Raw genomic sequence first — 19517 nt, 5'->3', positions numbered from 1 at the left:
AGAGAAGCCATTTTGGCCTAAGCCACTTTGTGATCTAAGCCAGGCTGCAGTGCTTACCCTTGAACAGGTCTCAGTAATTAATGATCTTAAGGGAACAAAGGAAGGCGGGAACAGAGAAAAGGCAGTCAAACAACAGTGTAGCAATAAAGCAGAGTCCTAGTTCCGCCTCTTTAAACACATGTTTAATTGATGTTGATTTATAGTATCATATCGTGTAAGTTTCAGCTGTGCAGCACAGAATATGTATATTCTTTTTCAGATTCTTTTCCCTATAATAATATATCTTCGAGTTCTGCAGGAACTAAGGCCCCCAAGCAGGTTGAGGGTGGGATGACTGATTCTTCTGACTTCAGTCAACTAAAGCTTGGACTCTGTGGACCTGTGCCCCAGTTCTATGCTGAATTCTCCTCTGCTCAAGCCCCTTCATGAATATACGTGTACCCTGAGCTTAAAACTTCCCCAGTTTTGCTGTTCAGGGAGACGCTGCTTTGGGAAAGATCCCGAGTGTTTCCCTTCCTTGCTGAAAGCCAACAGCAGCCCTTCCTTTCGTTCATTTTCGGCTTGGTCGTGTCATTTGGCTCGACACCTGACAAGAGCTGAACCTAGTTTTCAGGTAACACAAGTTCAGGTCCAAATTTCCTCTTGTAAAAATAATTTTTTTTTCCTCTTGTAAGGATACTAGTCCTACTGGATCAGGGCCCACCCTATCAACCTCATTTTTTAAAAATTATCTGTTATTTGTTTTTTGCTGCACTGCATCTTCACTGTTGCACCCGGGCTTTCTCAATTGTGGTGAGCAGGGGCTACTCTTCGTTGGGGTGGCTGTTTTTGTGGCAGAGCATGGGCTGTAAGTGCCCAGGCTCAGTAGTTGCAGCACACGGGTTTAGCTGCTCCACGACATGTGGGATCCTCTCGGACCAGGAATCAAACCTGTGTCTCCTGCACTGGCAGGTGGATTCTTAACCACTGGACTATTAGTGAAGTCTCCAACCTCATTTCAGCGTAATCACTTTTAATCCCTATCTCCAAATACAATCACATCCTGAAGTCCTGGGGGTTAGGCCCTCAACATAGGAACTGGGAGGAAGACAAAATTCAGATCATAAACACCAGCCCTTTTGATCTTCCATAATCTGACAAGTTAAAAAAAATAGCATGTCACGATTTAACACTACCTGCTTTTTTGTCTCTCCCCGGAGTCCATCTGAGATCGTTCCTTGTAAGAAGAAATCAATTCTTTTCGTGTAGTTTCCCCAGTTTATTTACTTGTTCCCGTGTCAGCTTTCTACCAGGGCTTCGCTTCTTCCTTCCAGGCCTTTGCTAAGCTCTTCCTTCATCACTCCCCTCACTCAGCGATGTAGGCCCTCCGTAGACTCTCTGGGCCCCCAACCCACCCTGCCACAACATGCAGAAAGCTGCCTCCCAAACCACTTGAATCCTGTTTGATAAAAGCGGCTAGCTCCTTTATTTGTTCAGAAGAGTGCCCCCTCCGACGCCGCAGACGCCCCCTGCAGTCAAACTGGGCAAACAGCCTTCTGGGAACAGTGGCCAGCCGTGGGACCCTCTGGGGCTGGGTCTGGGGAGGCGGTTTCGAGGCAGAAGCTCAGCGTCCAAGGCTGGGCCCACGGCTCAGGCACTGTGGTGAAGGGGGAGCCGCGCAGCGGGAACTCCCGAGAGCGCCTTGCACCTGGGGACACCGAGGGGGTGAGCCGGGCCCCGCTGGCCCACGACCAAACCCGGGACCACAGGAGTGTCTGCAAGAGGGCTACTAGCCCGCCAGATGCTGGTGGAAGTACAGGCCGAAGAGGCTGGAGAGCAGTTGGCAGGCGGCGATCCACCAGATGAGAAAGGCGAGGACTCCGCGGAGGAAGAGGGGCGTGAGCAAACTGCCCAGGGCCCCGGCGATCAGGGCTGCAGTCTGCTGGGCCTCATCCTCCTCGGGGCCGACCGGGCCATCGTGGGCTGAAGGCGGGGTGGGGGACAGTGTGGGGACCGGGCCCAGGCCCCAGGAGTAGCCGCCTGCAAGAAGAGGGTAGAGGGAGGGGCGGGTGGAGGTACAGGCGGTGCTGGCCTCCGGGACCCCAGACCCCGACTGACAGTCACCCGCCCCGTCCCAGGCTCTACCCGCACCCCATCTTCGGTCCCCACTCGAGGCTTCGCCTCGCTCTCTCCAGCCTCTGCCCCCTCCCTCATCGCCAGGCCTCGCCGTCACCTTGATCCGTCACCTCGATCCATTCCGGGCCATGCCCGCCGCTCACACAGCCCATTGCAACCCCAGCCCCGAGCCCCGCCCTGATCTAACTCCAGACCCCGCCCCCTGGGCCCGCCCCACCGCGCTCCCGCCCAGGCCGGTTCTTCTCACCCAGGGTCTTCAGCAGCAGCGTGCAATTGAGCGTGAGAATGAGCGGAGTCAAGTACTGCAGGCTCACAACCGTCACGTAGCAGTACACCCGCACCACCTGGGGGGCAGGTAGCAGTGGCTGCAGCCGGGGACCTTCGCGCTCCGGGTAACCTCAGGCCCCAGGGGCCAGGGGCCCACACCCCGAGCCCCGGATTCCCTCCCCGCCATCGTTGGTACCCGCCGCTGGATCTCTCGGGCCTCGATGCGGCCGGCCTCCCGCCGCAGCTGCTCCACGCGGGCCTTGGCCAGGCACAGGTAGGCCTGCAGGTGGGGCCGGGTCACCGCCAGCCTCAGCAGGCACAGTACCACCAGCACCCAGAGGCGCAGTGAGTCGAAGGCGGAGTCAGACAGCCTGTGCCGAGAGGGGCGACGACGGGGCTAGTGAAGCCGTCCTCGGTCCCAGGACCCTCCCGCAGGACCCAGGGCTCCTCCCTTAGCCTCAGAGTACGGAGTACCCAGAGGGGGCCCCAGCTGCCCGGCCTCCCAGCCCCACTGCCATACTCACAGAGAGAAGGACGTGCGCCCCAAGGGAGCCTGGTGCAGGAAGTCCCGCGCCATGGGCTTGGTCCAGAGCCATAGGACAAACAGGGGGGACAGGAAACTGGTGTGCAGGAGGAACCTGAGGGCAAGGGCACGGAGCTGGTAGGCGAGGACACCCACCGCCCCCCTTGGACCCCGCTCCAGGCTCCCAAACCCCTCACCCCTAACCCAGCCGGTCCCCCACGTAACTGCAGCATGGGCCGGTCTTCAGACATGGTCAGTGCATCATGGTGGGTCTGGGCCAGTCGCAGGCCTGGGAAGGTGAGGAAGGCACCCAGCATGGAGCCCACCACCGCCAGCCCCACGCGGATGGCCAGCTTGACCAGGGGAAGACTGGGGGAAAGAGAGGGGTCAGGGGGCTCCTGCGGCAGGCCCGCACCCTGTGTGCAGGTCGCAGCCTGCCGCGGCTCTCCCTCCCTTCCCAGGACTCACGCCCAGTCCCAGCCTTGCATCTTCAGAAGCGGCTCCAAGTTCTGGGACATACTGTCCAGGCCTGGGGAAGACAGAAAGAGGGCGGTGTCCAGTAGGCCCCCGGGGCCCAGGGCCCGCTCTGCCTCACCTCCCAGATGTCCATTCGCTCCCCAGGTGAGAACGCACTGGTGACAGCCTGGCCCTGCAACAAGCACTGTTCCCCAGGCTTGTGCAGCTCAGGAGGATGTGCAGCCCAGGAGGATGTGCTAGGCAGACACTAGGGGACACGGCGGCACAGGGCACTGAGCCTGAGCTTCCTGGATGCTGGCGGGTCATGAAGGGCTCCACAGGAGAAAACCAACGTCCCGGGAAGAATTCTCAGTTCAGGCCCCCACATTTCCCATAGAGTAGAAGCAAATAAATATGAGCTCACAACCAAAATCACCAGACACATAAGGAAACAAATCATCAAAGTGAATCAGCAGAAGAAAAAAAAAAGATAAGCTTAAATTCCAAAGACTTCAGAAACTGGTATTATAAATTCTGTGTGAAGTGACTGAGGGAAAGTAAAAGCTGGAGTCACAGAACAGGTGACATGAAACTACTTCAGAGGACCAAGTGGATTTGCAAAGGAACCAATTAAGCTCTTCCAAAAGGAAAACATAATTACTGAAATGATACTAGAAACAGCCCAAGGAATTAACTGATGAATTGGATCTGAAGAAATCACTCAGATTCCAACTCAGAAAGACAAGAAGATGTGAAATATGAAGGGAAATTAGGAGACAAGGAGGACACAATAGAAAATTCAATACAGGTTAAGTCAGAGTCCCAAAGCGAGAGGAGAGAGAGAATGAAGGAGAAGAGATATTGGAAGTGAATGACTGAAAAGTCTGCAGAATGCATGATACATACAAAGTATATAAAACCAGATAAATACAAAGACATCCATACCTAGACACACTGTGGTGAAACTGCGGAATACCAAACACAAAGAACTCAGAGCAGTCAGAAGTCCTACCTAAAAGGAAGGACAATTAATTTGGCAGTCACTCTCAACAGCAACAGAAGAAAAGAACAAATAGAAAGTGAAAATGTAAGATGGTAGAAACAAGGCCAAAAAGGTCAGAAATCACAATAAATGTAAGTGGATTAAACTTGAAGCTAAATGATACAGCCTGTCAGACTTGATTGTGTTTTACAGTAGACATATCTCAACATGAGGTCACTGGAAGGTTAAAAGTAAAGTACTAGTCAAAAGAAAGGTAGTACTGTAAATTTGAAAGTTGCTAAGTGAGTAGATCTTAAAATTCTCATCACAAGAAAAAAAATCTGTAACTATGTGGGGTGATGGTTGTTAATTAGACTTATTGTGGTGATCATTTTGCAATACACACAAGTATTGAACCATGTTCTACATCTGAAACTAATATAATGTTATATGTCAATTATATCTCAATTTAGAAAGAAAGGAAGGAAGAAAGCAGCTGAAAAGACTATATTGACCCAGACAAACTAGGCTAAGATGGAAGTAAGTCAGAAGGGGTCAATACATCATGAAAAAAAATGGCTGATTTGCCAGGAAGATGTAGCATTTTTCAACCTGTAAACATCTTGTCAATTAGCTTCAAAATATATAAAGAAAACACTGACAGAACTTCAAAGAGAAATTAAGACTTCCACCATCCCAGAAGTCTGGGGCTTCCCAGGTGGCGCTAGTGGTAAAGAACCCACCTGCCACTGCAGAAGACACAAGAGAGGAGGATTCCATCCCTGGGTTGGGAAGAGCCCCTGGAGGAGGGCATGGCAACCCACTCCGGTATTCTTGCCCGGAGAATCCCACGGACAGAGGAGCCTGGAGGATTATAGTCCATAGGGTCACAGAGAGTCGGACATGACTGGAGCGACTTAGCATGGCACAGCATCATCCCAGAGGGAGATTAACCCTTTTTGTTTCTGATATAATCAGAAGATGGAAAGATGGGAATTTGAATTTATTGGACACAGAGAGGAAGAGAATATATGTTAATCAAGAATACCCAGAGCACTCTACAAGGCCAATTAATCAACAAAGGAGGCAAGAATACACAATGGGAAAAGACAGCCTCTTCAATAAATGATGCTGGGAAAACCGGACAGCTACATGCCAAAAAACCAAACTGGGTTACTTCCTCACATCATATATAAAAATAAACTCAAAATGGATTAAAGACTTGAATGTAAGCCGTGAGACCAAAAGAATCCTAGAAGAAAACATAGGTGCTACACACTTTGACATTGGTCTTAGCAATATTTTTTGAACATGTATCTTCAGGCAAGGCAAGCAAAAGCAAAAATAAGCAAATGGGACTATATTAAACTAAAAAGATTTTGCACCGTGAAAGAAACTATCGACAAAACAAAAAGGCAGCCTACTGAATGGGAGAGGTAGATTCATGAGTATTTACATTATTTGGCTTTGTAATTTATATATCTGTTCTCATATATATATATATATTTACATAATTTAAAAATTGAAAGGAAGTATTGGTGATAACAAAGCTCAAGGAGTCAGCAGGGTCATGTGGGCCATGGTGAGGATTTTTATCTTTATCCAAAGACCATTAGAGTCTGGTGTTGGGCAGAACAGTGATCCAAATTATGTTTTTAAAAGATCATTCAAGAAGCAGAAAAAAAAATCAAAACAAAAATGAGAAACTGAAAAAAAAATGTACAACTCCTACCACACATAAAGGCTGATTTCCTTAATATATGAAGAGCTCCTACAAATCAATAAAATAATGGTCAACAACCCAGTAGAAAACTGGGCAAAAGAACACATCCTTCCCAGAAGGGAAATAGAAATGGCTCTTCAACACATGGAAAGATGCCGATCCTCACTTACATTTTCACCCATCAGATCCCCCGAGACAAAAGTGTCTGAGGAAATACATTGGCGAGGATATGGGGATATGTATGTTCACACACCTCTTTCTGATGGGCAATTTTCCAACAACATTATTAAAATTACACGTGCACTTTCTTGCACAGGGTCACAAGCAGAAGGTTGCTCCTGTGCAACACTGTTGTATAATAGCATGGCTTTGTGCAACAGCATTTAACAGGAGAAAGACTTAAATGTCCATAAATTGAGACCTAGGTAAATAATTACAGAAAAATTACAAAATGCGGTATCGAATTACTGTTACATTCTATTACTGTATGTGCCATCTAGGGACAACCTCCAATACTTATTATTTTTTTTTAAGTACAGCTAATTAACACTGTTGTGTTAATTTCAGGTATACAGCAAAGTGGTTCAGATATGTATACAAAAATCTATTCTTTTTCAGATTCATTTCCACAATAGGCTATTACAAGATACTGCATATAGCTCCTTGTGCTATACAGTAAGTCCTTGTTGCTTATCTATTTTATATATAATAGTGTGTCTATGTTAATCCCAAATTCCTAACCTATCTGCCCCTCCCCATCCCCTTTGGTAACTCTAAGTTTGTTTTCTGTGCCTGTAAGGTTTTGTTTAAAAAAAAACAAGTAAATAAGTTCATTTATATCACCTTTTAAGATTCCACATATAAGTAGTATCATACACTATTAGTCTTTCTTTGTCTGACTTACTGCACTTAATATGATAATAATATTGTTTTTAAGAGAAAAAGACAAGGTGTAGAGCCATGTATGCTGTCTTATGTGAATAAGGCAATGTGGCACCCTAGGTTTCCTCTGGGGAGGAGAACCAGTGTGGAAGGATGATTTTATTCTATATCCTCTTGTACTTTATGAATATTACTCTACATATCTATTTCCTCTCCCAAATTGAATTAGAGTGGGTAAATAGTAAATCACCATGGCTGCTGGGCAGAGGACAGCCTGGGGAGCAGAAGGGCCCGGGGAAAGTCCCGGCGCAGGCCCCCATTGGTGAGAGGGGTGTCCCCTCTCCCCAAAGCCCAAGGGGGCACGCAGGTGCCGAGCACCCGCGGAGACTGCCCCGGCCCCAGGGCTCCCTCCTTCACCTTCTGCATGGAGGTGAAAAGGCACTCACAGCCACCCTCACCAGCTTACACGAGGGAGTGATGCGGTGGCGCCCCAGGCCCCGGACGCACGCACCTGGCTCCAGGCCCAGCTCCAGCGTCTCCTCCCGCACCACCTGCACCAGCATGGCCAGCAGCAGGAAGAGGAAGGCGAAGGTGAGGCAGACGGAGCGCTCGCCTCCCTCCTCCGCGCTGAAGTACAGCCGGGTCACCGTCAGGAACACCTTGCTGCAGCAGGGCTAAGGAGGCCTCGGGTGTCTGTAGTGACCCCCTCACCCCATCCTCCAACCGCAGCCAGTGACCCCCAACTCCAGACCACAAACGTGGAAGTTCAGGTTCAGAGTCCTGGAGAGCAGGGCCGTGATAAAGAAGACAGACGCTGGGAAAGCCCAGGACACAAGGCTCACTACTCTTCAGGCCTGGGTTACCGGACAGCGAGTGAGCCTGAGCCAGGCCTCCAGCTTGGCCTCATCACACTGCCTGTGGTCAGGTAGAAATGGCCAGCACGGGCTTCCCTGGTGGTCCAGTGGTTAAGAAGCCACCTGCCAATGCAGGAGGCACGATATCCTGTCTGGGAAGATCCCACATGCAATGGAGCAACTCAGCCTGTGCTCCACAACTACTGAGCCCACACTCTAGAGCCTGAGAGCCACAACGAGTGGTACCCATGTGCCTGGAGCCCGTGCTCCCCACAGGAGAAGCCCCTGCAGTGAGAAGCCCAAGCACCACAACCAAGAGTAGCCCCTGTGCTTCCCCGGTAGTACAGTGGTTACGACTCTGCCTACCAATGCTGAGGACAGGGGTTCGATCCTTGGTCTGGGAAGATCCCACAAGGCTTAAGACAATTTAGCCTGTGTACCGCAACTACTGAGCCCACGGGCTGCAAGCACTGAAGCCTTCACGCCCGAGAGCCTGTGATCCACAGCAAGAGAACCTCCTGCTCACTCATCTAGAGAGAAAAGCCCGCCTGCGACAACAAAGACCCAGCGAAGCCAAAAGTAAATACTACCAACCAAGGAAAAAGCTCTGGCCACCAACTCTCTCTTCAGGTCAAGTCTCCCTTACCCACACGGCCTCCTGGCTGCGTTCACAGGTCCTGTTTCCTGCTCCTCCGAGAGGCTGCCAGAGATACAGCTTCTATCTCTAACCTCTCCTGAGAGAGACTTTCCAGAATCAGTAGTGTGGGTTTCAAGATGGGCTGCCTTTCTTCGCAACCAGGGCTTTCCAGAACCAGTGGTGTGGGTTTCAAGATGGGTTGCCTTTCTTCGCAACCCCATTCCACAAGGACACCGCCTCCAACTTGGGTCCTCAAAGTCACAGTTTCGCCTCTGTTCTCTATGCAGCTTAGTAAAGACAATTAGAGAGAGGTGTCTCTTTGCCAGCCCCTGCATCTACCCTGGCCTGTGAGCTGCTTTGACCCAGAGAATGGACAGGGATGGGGTGGACCGACTTCAGGCCAGGCATTAGGGGGCCTGCAGAGCTGCTCTGGGTGAGGAAGCCTGCTCTAACCTGGAGCAGAGATGAAGCAACCCAGCTGAAACCCGGCCAGGAAAACAAATAAAATGGCGATTGCTTTACCCCCACCGAGTTTTGGGCAGGTTTACCGCACAGCAGTCGGTAACTGATGTGCCAGTTTAGTGGGGAGAAGGAGCCTCAGATCCAGCTTCCGGGGGCCTCCACCTCCCCCAGCAGGAGAAAGGATACACAGAGAAAGCGATGGTGAGCAGACACCAGAATACGGCGATGTTGGTCTCCTTGGCTGGGCCCAGCATGTAGTAGTAGGCCTCCGTGAAGAGGTACACACCGCCTGAGTACACGGCGAAGTCCACAAACCACTGGTACTCCAGGAAGAAGCGCAGGACTGCAGAGAGCACGCCACTCAGCCCCCGGCGTAGCCCGCCCCGGAGGCCCCCACCAACTCCACCAGGGTGTGTGGGGGGGATGGGGACCCAGCCCACTCAGCCCCCAGCGTAGCCTGCCCAGGAGGCCCCCACCAACTCCACCAGGGTGTGTGTGGGGGGTGGGCACCCAGCTGTTACCAAGTGCATCGACAGCTGTGAGCGGACAGGTCTGCAGCTGGAACGGAGCGTCTCGGGGCACAGATAACGGCTTCTCCTCACTACAGCCATTGGCCCACCTGGGAGCAGGGGAGATGAGCGGGAATCGCGTCGGCAGCCTCCGTTTTCCCCTGCCCAGGGAGCCATGGGGGCATCCTCCACCCCAGCTTGGGAGGCTCTAGTGTCTAGAGGGTACCTTCACCCCAGCCTGGGTGTCCTCTGAATGCCAGGGGGTAGCCACCACCCACCACAGGGCTGTCCCCGAGCAAACTTCCAATGAGCACTGGAAGCCAACGGAAGGCAAAGAGTGAAAGGCAGCGACCACCTCCTCAGCCTGGGGTGTTCCCAGTTCTCCTGGGGTGTCTCCAACTTGCCTGTGCCCAGAGCAGTGCCTGGAGGTGTGCAGGGCAGGCGCTGTGCCCTCAGGGTCTGCTCTGGAAGGGAGCCACTGACCTCAGGCTGGGGGTTCACTCACCGCTCCTTCCTGCCTCTGGGCTTCTGCTTCCCTGCCAGGGCCCGCAGCTCTTCCTCCGTAGGGTGCTTGTATCGGAAGAGACTGAAGGCAAACAGAGGCCGTCAGGAAAGCCTGGGCATGGAGGGGATCAGTGTGGTGAACCTCAAAAGCTGAGACTGCAGAGGGAAGACTGGCCCTGATAAGCCTGGGACAGGATGGGCAGGTGTCATCGAAGGTCAAAGGAAGGCGGGGGAGGTGGGCTGGGGGTCGACAGGAGAGTGCAGCAGGGGTCCTAGACACCCTAGAATCTTCTGGCTAACTCTCCTGGTGGAACTGGCATGTGAATTGTCCTGGAAAGAGAGTTCACAATTGCCCCTGGGTTTTCAAAAAGGGTCCAAGACCCAAACCCTGACAAAGAATTTTAGGAAATAAGATCTATAGGTAGAGGAGGGAGAAAGGGGAGCAGGAGTCGGGGAGCAGCTACTCCTTTGAGTGTAGAGATGGTCTCAGCGATGTGTACAATCTGTCAAAACTGATCCAACTGTGTGCTTGCAATTATTGGGTCAATTATCTCAGTAAAGTTCTTAAAAAAACCCTCGCCTTACAGGGCGTGAGGCGGGGCTGGGGAAACAAGGGGGCGGAGCCTTTGGGGTCCCGCCCACCGCCCGGGGGAGGGGCGTGGCTCACCTGCCATTGCAGAGCAGCCAGCGCGCGAAGGAGCAGTGCGGTGCCAGCCTATGCATGAGGGTGGCAGTGAGCAGGGTCACCACCAGCTGCACTCCAAGGACCGCCTGCGGGGAGACGTGAAAGGCAGTGCCTGCCAGAGGGTCACAAGCTCACCTTCGAAAACCCGGCTATTTATAGAGAGACGCTGAAACTGAAGCCAGGTGGGGGAGGGAGGCCCTCCCTGGCTCCAGCTGCTACTTGGGGAAGGGTCCGAGGGTGGGCTCCCAACCTTGGGAGCCCCAGCAAGGCGCGGGTCCTGGCAGGGGTGTGCGGTGGCGGAGAGCACGTGCTGGAGCAGAGACTGGGGCTCAATATCCTCCTGTGCTAAGGATTTAAGGTAACAATCTCCCTGAGCCTCAGTTTCCTCATCTGGAAATGGGGTGCTTCCTTTTTGTTTCACATACTCTCACGACCACCTCCGGGACCTACAGCGAGCCGGGCACACCCAGTGAAAGCGACTCCTCTCCCGGGGTACCGCCCCGCCCCCACCCCCCCCCCACCCCCCGCCGCGCACCAACTGTGTCTCAGCTGAACTTCCAGCTTCACTGTTCACCCAGCTGACTCTATCCCCCACGTCTTTCTCCATCTGAAATTATCCCTGAAAATTGAAATCATCCTTTCTCCCTCTCCCCTTCCTTTGTAATCAACCAAAGAGAAAAGAGGTCTGGTCTATCTCTGGCCACTACCTGTTTCAGGATTAACACTTACACATTTGAGTGGGATGAATTTTTTTAATTAGGAATTTTCTCACCGAGTGCTACTAACAACATTTTAAACATATTTCCATATATGTTTATGGAACATAAACAAGCATAACAAATTTCCATATACTTATTTTAAAATATTTTAGAAAAAAAATGTTTCTGGTAATCAGTCTGAAGATGGGTTTTCCTGCGTGAATGTAGTAAATAACCATTTGCTAATAGTGCTAAGTCACTCAGTCATGTTTGAATTTTTGTGACCCCATGGACTGTAGCCCACCAGGCTCCTCTGTCCCTGGGATTTCCCAGCCAAGAATACTGGAGTGGATTGCCATTTCCTCAGCCAGGGGATCTTCCCGACCCAGGGATGGAACTCCCATCTTTTTTGTCTCCAGCATTGCCAGGTGGACGGAGAAGGCAATGGCACCCCACTCCAATACTCTTGCCCGGCAAATCCCATGGACGGAGGAGCCTGGTAGGCTGCAGTCCATGGGGTCGCTAGGAGTCGGACACGACTGAGCGACTTCACTTTCACTTTTCACTTTCATGCATTGAAGAAGGAAATGGCAACCCACTCCAGTGTTCTTGCCTGGAGAATCCCAGGGACGGGGTTGCCTGGTGGGCTGCCGTCTCTGGGGTCGCACAGAGTCGGACACGACTGAAGCGACTTAGCAGCAGCATTGCCAGGTGGGTTCTTTAACAGTAGCGCCATCTGGGAAGCCGGCTTGCTAATTATGTAAAATAAAGTGCTCAGGAAGGCTGGCAGCTACTATTATGGTATTAACAACTAAATGAAATAAAGATTATGTTAATGTTAAAACTAATTATTAAAATTATCCTTTAATCAGGCCCAAATAAGCTAACTTCAATAGGAAAAGCTCTAATGTGATGGCTATCGGGCTTAGCCCTGTAATTCAGCAAGACTGTTGAGAAATTCATCTTTAAAATTAAAGGACTATTAGGATATTTTCTCTATGTTGTGACTTGTAAACTGAGACCAGGAGTATTTTTTCAGTAAGGAGGTGGGGCATCATCTTTCTGGTCTCACTGCCTCACCCTTACCCCTACCCAAGTGCAGACTGGTTAGCAGGCATTAATGACCAAGAGCCCAGTGGGCCGGCTTGGAGCCCGTGGGCGGGCTCTCTGAACCGCCCGCCCTTCCCACCCTTCCTCGTGGACCCCGTCCTCCACTCCTCCCTAGGAAATCCAGCACCTCCCAGCAGCTGCTCTCCAGTCTCCCTAGCTCTCCAGACACCTCTCCCTTGTGACCCATCCCCTGGCAGGGTTTTAACCACCGTCACAGCCCAGCACGACTCCAGCCCACTGGCATCTCCAGCCAAGATCTCTCTGCTGAGCTCGCAGACCATGCCTCCCCCAGGCCCTTCCCTGGAGACCCCAGCACCCACCCATCCCTCTCCCGGACACGGCTCCTCCAGGCAGCCCAGGACCTTCCCAGTCTCACAAATGAACGTGCAGCTCCACTTCTCAGCCCGCAAGGCCCAGCGGACCCTGCTCGGGACCAACCTGCCTCACTGCCCAGCTCTCTCCCCCAACACCCTCTGCGCCCAACCATTCGGGTCTCAGAGACACTCCCAGACCCCAAGGCTCTCCTTCGCTAACCCCATTACCCTGACACCTCTCAGGGAGGAGACCCATGGTTCAAACTGTGATCCCAGCACCTGGGAGAGGAAGAGAAGAAGAGAGAAAGAGAGGAAGAGAAGAGAAGGAAGGCATGCATCCCCCAACCTAAGGCTCCCAAGGTCCGTCCAATGATGTTTCTCATGTCCCTCCCCCCACAGCTCTGGTTTTAGGGTCCACGCTCTGCAGATCTCCAAAGATCTCTGGAGCCTCCCATGACCCCATGTCCCTCCTCTGCTCAAACCCCTTCCCTAGATCAGTGATCCCAGAATCCTGCTAAGTAATATCAAATCAGTGCGGTGGGCTTCCCTGCTGGCTCAGACGTAGAGAGTCCACCTGTCAATGAAGGAAACACAGGTTTGATTCCTGGGCAGGGAAGATCCCCTGGTGAAAGAAATAGCAACCCACTCCAGTATTCTTGCCTGGGAAATCCCATGGACAAAGGAACCTTGCAGGCTATATAGTCCATGGGGTCCCAAAAGAGTCGGACACGACTTAGCAACTCAGCAACAACATCAATGGGACTTTCCTGCATCCCATTTCAGACAGCCCTTCCCCTCACCTCCTACAACTTCCCACACCCTGGAATGACCTCCTCTTTCACCAACCCCTTTCATCAATGCTCTTACTTCAGACCCACCTCCAACACCCCACCTCAGGGACGCCCCCTACTGCAGGCAAGGTCAGGCCCCTTTCCCAGCCCCTCCAGTCTGTCGCTGCCTCTGCCCAGTCCTAGGGACTGGGGTCCGGGGTGGGGCCTCCGCCCTCACCCGACACCAGCCTTGCCCACAGAGGCCAGGATAATGAAGAATAAACTGAATGGGTTGGACCCAGAACCACATGAGACCTGAGGGTTCCAACTGTTCTCTCTCCAATTCTGGGACCCTCGCCGGCCCAGAGCCCACCTTGAGCCCTTCAGCATGGCCCTCCCCCCTCAGGATTCTCCCTGGTCCTTCAGCACACCCCATACCCCGAGGGATCCCAGATGGACCCTGTCGGTGCGTCCCCACGCTCCTGCAGGACACCATGCCCAGAGTGGGCCCCAGTCGGACCCCAGATCTCCCTTGCAGGGCTCCGAAGGTGTTCAGAACTCCAGCACCCTCCAAGGGATGGCCCCTCAGCAGGACCCCAGGCCCCTAGAAGGCACCCCAGGGACTTGTCAGAAGCCGAGAACTCTCAAGGCCTTCCAGTTCCCTTGCACAACCCGGACCCCCTCATTGATCGTGGAGCGAGACCTAACCCCAGAGAGGGAAACACAGCCCTCTCAGAGCGATCCCGAGTCCCTCAGAGCCCTCAGTCCCCACAGAGGGATCTCTGTCTCCTCGGTGTTTCTCTGGACTCCCCCACGGCGGAATCCGTAGCCTTTCAGGGGGCCGCATGCTAAGAGTTTCGGGCTTACCATGTTGCGGACTGGAGTGCGGCGCGGGTACCCCTGGGCCTGGAGCTCAGAGAGCTCAGCGCGGAACTCGACCGATCAGAACCCGATTTTGGTCTGACAAGCAGCCCATCCAACCAATAGTCAGGCTTGGAGTCGGGGCAAATCGCGAGGACCAGGAGTCACTCGCATTGCTTGGCGGAAGTTGTAGTTTAAAGATGTTTGACGCGCTCCGATCGGGGCTCTGGGACCCGAGAGAGACCACTGTTTCTGAGACCCAGTCTCCTCACCTGCACCTATTTCACAGGTTTAAAGCGAATATACTTATTCATCAAGTCACCGTCTCCCGCTAGAGAGTTCGGAGCGTAGAACTCCAATGATCAAGAACATTGGGTGACCCCCACTGACTGTTCAGACTGAATTTAGAGCCCTCTGCCTGACTTCAATCTGCTGCCAACACTATGTACTCACAATAGTACAGCTAGCCACCAGCCCTGCTTTCTTGTATCTTCCCGGCAACCCTTTATTTCATCTGGCAAAAGCCTTATTCATCTCTGGTTGCAAGTGGGGACTGGGGGTGGAAGGGGGAAGTGGGGGGTTGGGGGGGGAGTGCAGGGTGGGGAGGCCACCTACATGGGCTCCAGTAATAAAGGGAAAAAACTGGCCCGTGTGAAAACTCCAAAAGCATAGTCAGCTTCCGGCATGGCTAGATCAAGAACTAAATGTCAGCCTCAGAAATCTACTGTTTTCTGTTTCAAGGCTTAGAGGAAAGAGCTTCAAGCCCAAGTTTTGCAGCTGTATTTCTATGGATAAGTATGTCTGCCTGAACGTGGACATATTCTGTGGGTGTGACTGTCTGAGGGTCTTTGTGGGACTTGTGTATAGTTGATTGTATATGTATATATACATGTATATATGTATATTTGTATATAACTATACAAATATGTATAGCTGATTGCCTTGTCTCCACGAGTGTTTTTGTTTTTTCATATGAGCATATGTGGATGTCCGTTTGCAGGAGATTCACTCTGTGACTTTGATCCTCTGGACCCAGTGGGTTGGCTTGAGAGAAGGTGGGTAACAAAGGCAGTGAGGACCGCTAGGATTTCACAGGTCCTACTTGGGGGTCATGAGACATCCCTCGGGGCTACAGCATCCAGGTGGGATCCAGGGAAGGTGAGGTTTGGGGAGGGTGTCAGAAAAGGTGGACCAAGTGAAAAGGGGGACTTTTGCTGCAGGTCCATTGCTCACCAGGCTGGAGGGCTGACTCGACTGCTTTCTGCAGCAGATCAGGGTGCTGGGACAATTGTCTCCATTAAATTGATAAACATACTGAGACTCTGGAAGGCCCCAGTCTCTAATCCACATCCTAACTTCTCCCGGGGCCATCGGGTTTATGCGTCGAGGCATCACAGCGCCCTCATGTGGTGAACTGCAGGCAGCTCGCATACATCCCGGCCCCTGGAGTTCTGATCTTCCCTCTGCAGTCTCTCCCTGTTGCAGAAAAGGCAGCTACATCTTCCAGGTGCTTATTCCCAAATTCTGAAGTTGGCCTTAAATTCTTTCTCTTGCTCCATACCTGATCTATTAGTCCCTCCTAATGGCTTCACCTTCCAACTGTGACCATTGTCCCATCCAGCGCCCCTTCCCTCCCTTTACAGCCTCCACCCAGTCCAGCCTCTTCTCCCACCTGCAACCTCCTCCTCCCTGGTCCCCTGCAGCTTCCATTCCGCTTTCCCCACCCACTCCCACAGTCTGTTTTCCCCAAGCATCTTAAAGGCAACTGTTAACACTTAACCCGACTGTATTTCTGCTCACAACCATCCATTGCTCCCACCTCACGCAAAACAAATGCCAAAGTCTGCTCTTGGCCCATGTACTCCACCCTTCACTGTTTGCTCAACATGTCAGCTCTTAAAAAAAACAAGAACAATAACTCTATATATTTGGCTGTGCTGTGTCTTCATTGCCGCGCAGGCTTTTCTCTAGTTTCGGCAGGCAGGGGCTCCTCTCTAGGAGCAGTGTGCAGCCTTCTCATTGTCCGGCTCCTCTTGTGGCAGAGCAGTAGCAGTCTCTGGGGTGCACGGGCTTCAGTAGTCGCGGCTCCCACACTCTAGAGCACGGGCTCCATAGCTTCTCCACAGCATGAGGGATCTTCCCAGATCAGGGAACGAACCCTTGTCTACTGCATTGGCAGGCAGATCTTTACCACTGAGCCACCAGGGAAGCCCCAGTTCTTTTTTTTTTTTTTTAATATATTTATTTGGCTGTGTCTTGTCTTAGTTGCAGCCTGCAGGGTCTAGGTCCCTGCCCAGGGGTCAGACCCAGGCCCCCTGCACTGGGAGCATGGCGTCTTAGCCACTGGCCACCAGGAAATGCCAACATTTCAGTTATACAGCAGGAAGTGTTCCTCACTCCCTGTTCTACACTGCATATATTATGCTGTTTGTTCCACACTGGACGTCCCTCTATTCTGCGTTCTCCATTCTACGTTGGATGTTCATGTTGCCCGTTTTCCATTGGACCTTCTTCATTGTCTGTTCTGCACTGAGTGAGTCCATGTTCTCTGTCCTACACTGGCTATTCCCTGGTGGCTCAGATGGTAAAGCGTCTGCCCGCAATGCGGGAGACCCGGGTTCGATTCCTGGGTTGGGAAGATTCCCCTGGAGAAGGAAATGACAATCCACTCCAGCACTCTTGCCTGGAAAATCCCATGGACGGAGGAGCCTGATAGGCTACAGTCCAGGGGGTCGCAAAGAGTCGGACACGACTGAGTGACTTAACTTTCACGAAGTCCCTATGTCTAAGGTCCCACAGTTTCTGCCCACACTGAGGTCCACGCTCTCATTCCACACTGTTTCACTGTCTCTATTTATAGTGCTCTCAAAAATGCATCTTTCTTATCTCTGACTTTCATCATTGTTTTTATCCAAGTCAGACTTCTCACGGTGCTTCCAGCCAGTCACCAAGCTCCTGGGAGACTTGGACCCCCTCTGATGATGACAATGGCCCTGGCCAGCATCACCATGGTGTTCTTAGAAAGACTGGTGGTAGGACACTCCCACACAACCCTCCTTGCTTCCACTGTCACAGAGCCAGCAGGGGCAGAACGAGCACTGGGCTCAGGGGCGTTTCCAGAACCTAGTAGCAAGCCCACAAGTACACCTTAATGGACTTGTATAGTCACACACACGTGAATGTGTCATGCCATTCTGCCTCTTTCATTCCTCAGCCTCAGACGAAAAATATGGGGCAGACTCCCTGGAAGCCAAGATAGGTTTACTTATTATTGTGCGTGTTAAGTCGCCTCAGTTCTTGTCCAACTTTTTGTGACTCTGTGGACTGTGGCCCACCAGGCTCCTCTGTCCATGGGATTCTCCAGGCAAAAATGCTGGAGTGGGTTGCCATGCCCTCCTTTAGGGGATCTTCCCTACGCAAAGATCGAAACCGTGTCTCTTATGTCTCCTGTGTTGGCAGGTGGGTTCTTCACCACTAGCACCAGCTGGAAAGCCCCATTTATTACTATTTCACTGTTTTGAAACTTTACATGGGGACTTCGGAATCCAAAGGGCACTGTTGGGCGCCACCTAAAGGCAGATGGTGAAAGTGCAACCCCCCAGGCTTGAGCAGAGCCACACCCATCGGCCCTGGAGGCCCCCCAGGGTTTGAAAGCAGCCCCTATTTTTATGAATTCCACACTGGGCACTGACTTCAGGGCCCGGCCCACCTTCTTATCCACCATGTGGGTAAGATCCAGAGGTTGAAAAAGGGCCCTTTCTGGCCATACCTCAGTTTCCCCCAGAGGACTGGCTGCCTTGCTCTCTCTCTTCCTCCTGAGTCCCTGGCCCTGTGTCTGGTTGTATGGGGAGCTGTGACTGCGACACTGTGGCGAGGAGGCGGCCTGGGGAGGGCGGGTGGTTCTAGTTTGGCAGTTCATGCACCTCATGTGCATGGCCAGGGTCCTTGAGACCTGAGGAAGGGGGTCCTCAGAAGGGTACCCCAGATGGAGAAATTTGCACTCGCATAGCGACCGTGGTGCACGTGGCAATGGTGCTCCTGGGCGTGGCCGGGGCTGTGTGCTCAGCCGGATGCCCAGAGTGCGCTGTCACGGGCTGGGGTGCAGACAGCGGCCCACCCCTTCTCTGGGGGTAGGAAGGGACAGAAGGAAGCAGGTGGGAGGATTTAGGACCTGCATATGAGTTGGGTGAGAGAGCTCTCCAGCTGAACTTGAACACTTCACAGAGGCCTTGAGTTCACCCCACAGCCTCTGCATTCTCTGCAGGTTTCCCTGTGTAAGAGGGAACTCCCTGTATGAGTCGCGTGTGAAGCCCTTCACCCCGACATCCGAGCCATCCACAGGTCCTGGTGGCTGTACCCCAGACACACCCTGGAGTGTCCCTCCACTGCGCCCTCGGTCTCCTGCCTCTTTTGCTCCCCGACCCCACCTCCTCTCCCACCCACAGAAGCCCCAGGGATGGAGGCTTGCACAAACTTTGATCTTATCATGTCTCTCCCCTGGAAACTGGAACTCCAAAGCCCCAACTTCACTGGGGATGAAGGTGACGAGGACTGGGAAGATCGGAGGACAAACCCCAGGCTGGATCTGGACATTACCCCTTAGAAGACTTTGAAGCCTGCACACACATTGCCTCTGTATCCACGTCCAGGTCTGTGTGCGCTAGCGGTGGAATGCAAGACTGAATTTTACCGAGAGACGCCCGCTGGGGAGTGCTGGGGTGACGGGGTCAGGGTCTTTTTTTTTTTTTTTCGGTTGTGCCCAGTCTTAGTTGCAGCATGTGAGATCTAGTTGCTTGACCAGGGATCTAACCACTGGACCACCAAGGAAGACCCAGAACAAGGGTCTTGAAATTATTGGTCAAGTTGACTAACGTGTCTCCAGCCAAGCTAGACCAATCAGCTTTGGACCTTGCTAGAATGATCGTGGGATGAAAAGTCGTGAAAACGTTCGTCGCTCAGTCATGTCCAGCTCTTTGTGACCCCGTGGACTGCAGTCCATCAGGCTCCTCTGTCCATGGAATTCTCAGGCAAGAATACTGGAGTGGGGAGCCATTCCCTTCTCCAGGGGATCTTCCTAACCCAGGAATCGAATCCGAGTCTCCTGCATTGCAGGCAGATTCTTTACTATCTGAGCTACAATATGGGATAGGGGCACACAAACCTTA

At 52.4% G+C, this 19517-nt stretch overlaps 1 protein-coding gene across 1 annotated transcript; it reads right to left on the bottom strand.

Annotated features, from left to right (window-relative positions):
* Positions 1-1441: 1441 nt before the first annotated feature.
* On the bottom strand, positions 1442-14399 carry TMEM161A (transmembrane protein 161A). The gene is made up of 12 exons (XM_086408252.1): positions 14359-14399; positions 10582-10685; positions 9916-9996; positions 9423-9520; positions 9088-9244; positions 7460-7611; positions 3374-3434; positions 3131-3274; positions 2907-3020; positions 2579-2753; positions 2363-2459; positions 1442-2019 (listed from the first exon to the last, which is right to left on the bottom strand). The coding sequence occupies exons 1-12, from the start codon at positions 14359-14361 to the stop codon at positions 1769-1771; spliced, it is 1437 nt and encodes a 478-aa protein (XP_086264378.1). The 5' UTR covers positions 14362-14399; the 3' UTR covers positions 1442-1768.
* Between the last annotated feature and the right edge of the window lie 5118 nt (positions 14400-19517).

The sequence above is a fragment of the Bos grunniens genome, chromosome 7 (assembly GCF_055505025.1).
Source record: "Bos grunniens cultivar Pamir isolate PY7600 chromosome 7, Bosgru_T2T1.0, whole genome shotgun sequence".
In the NCBI taxonomy this organism is placed as follows: Eukaryota; Metazoa; Chordata; class Mammalia; order Artiodactyla; family Bovidae; genus Bos; species Bos grunniens.
The sequence above is the reverse complement of the archived record's forward strand: the minus strand, read 5'-3'. Positions and strand labels throughout refer to the sequence as shown.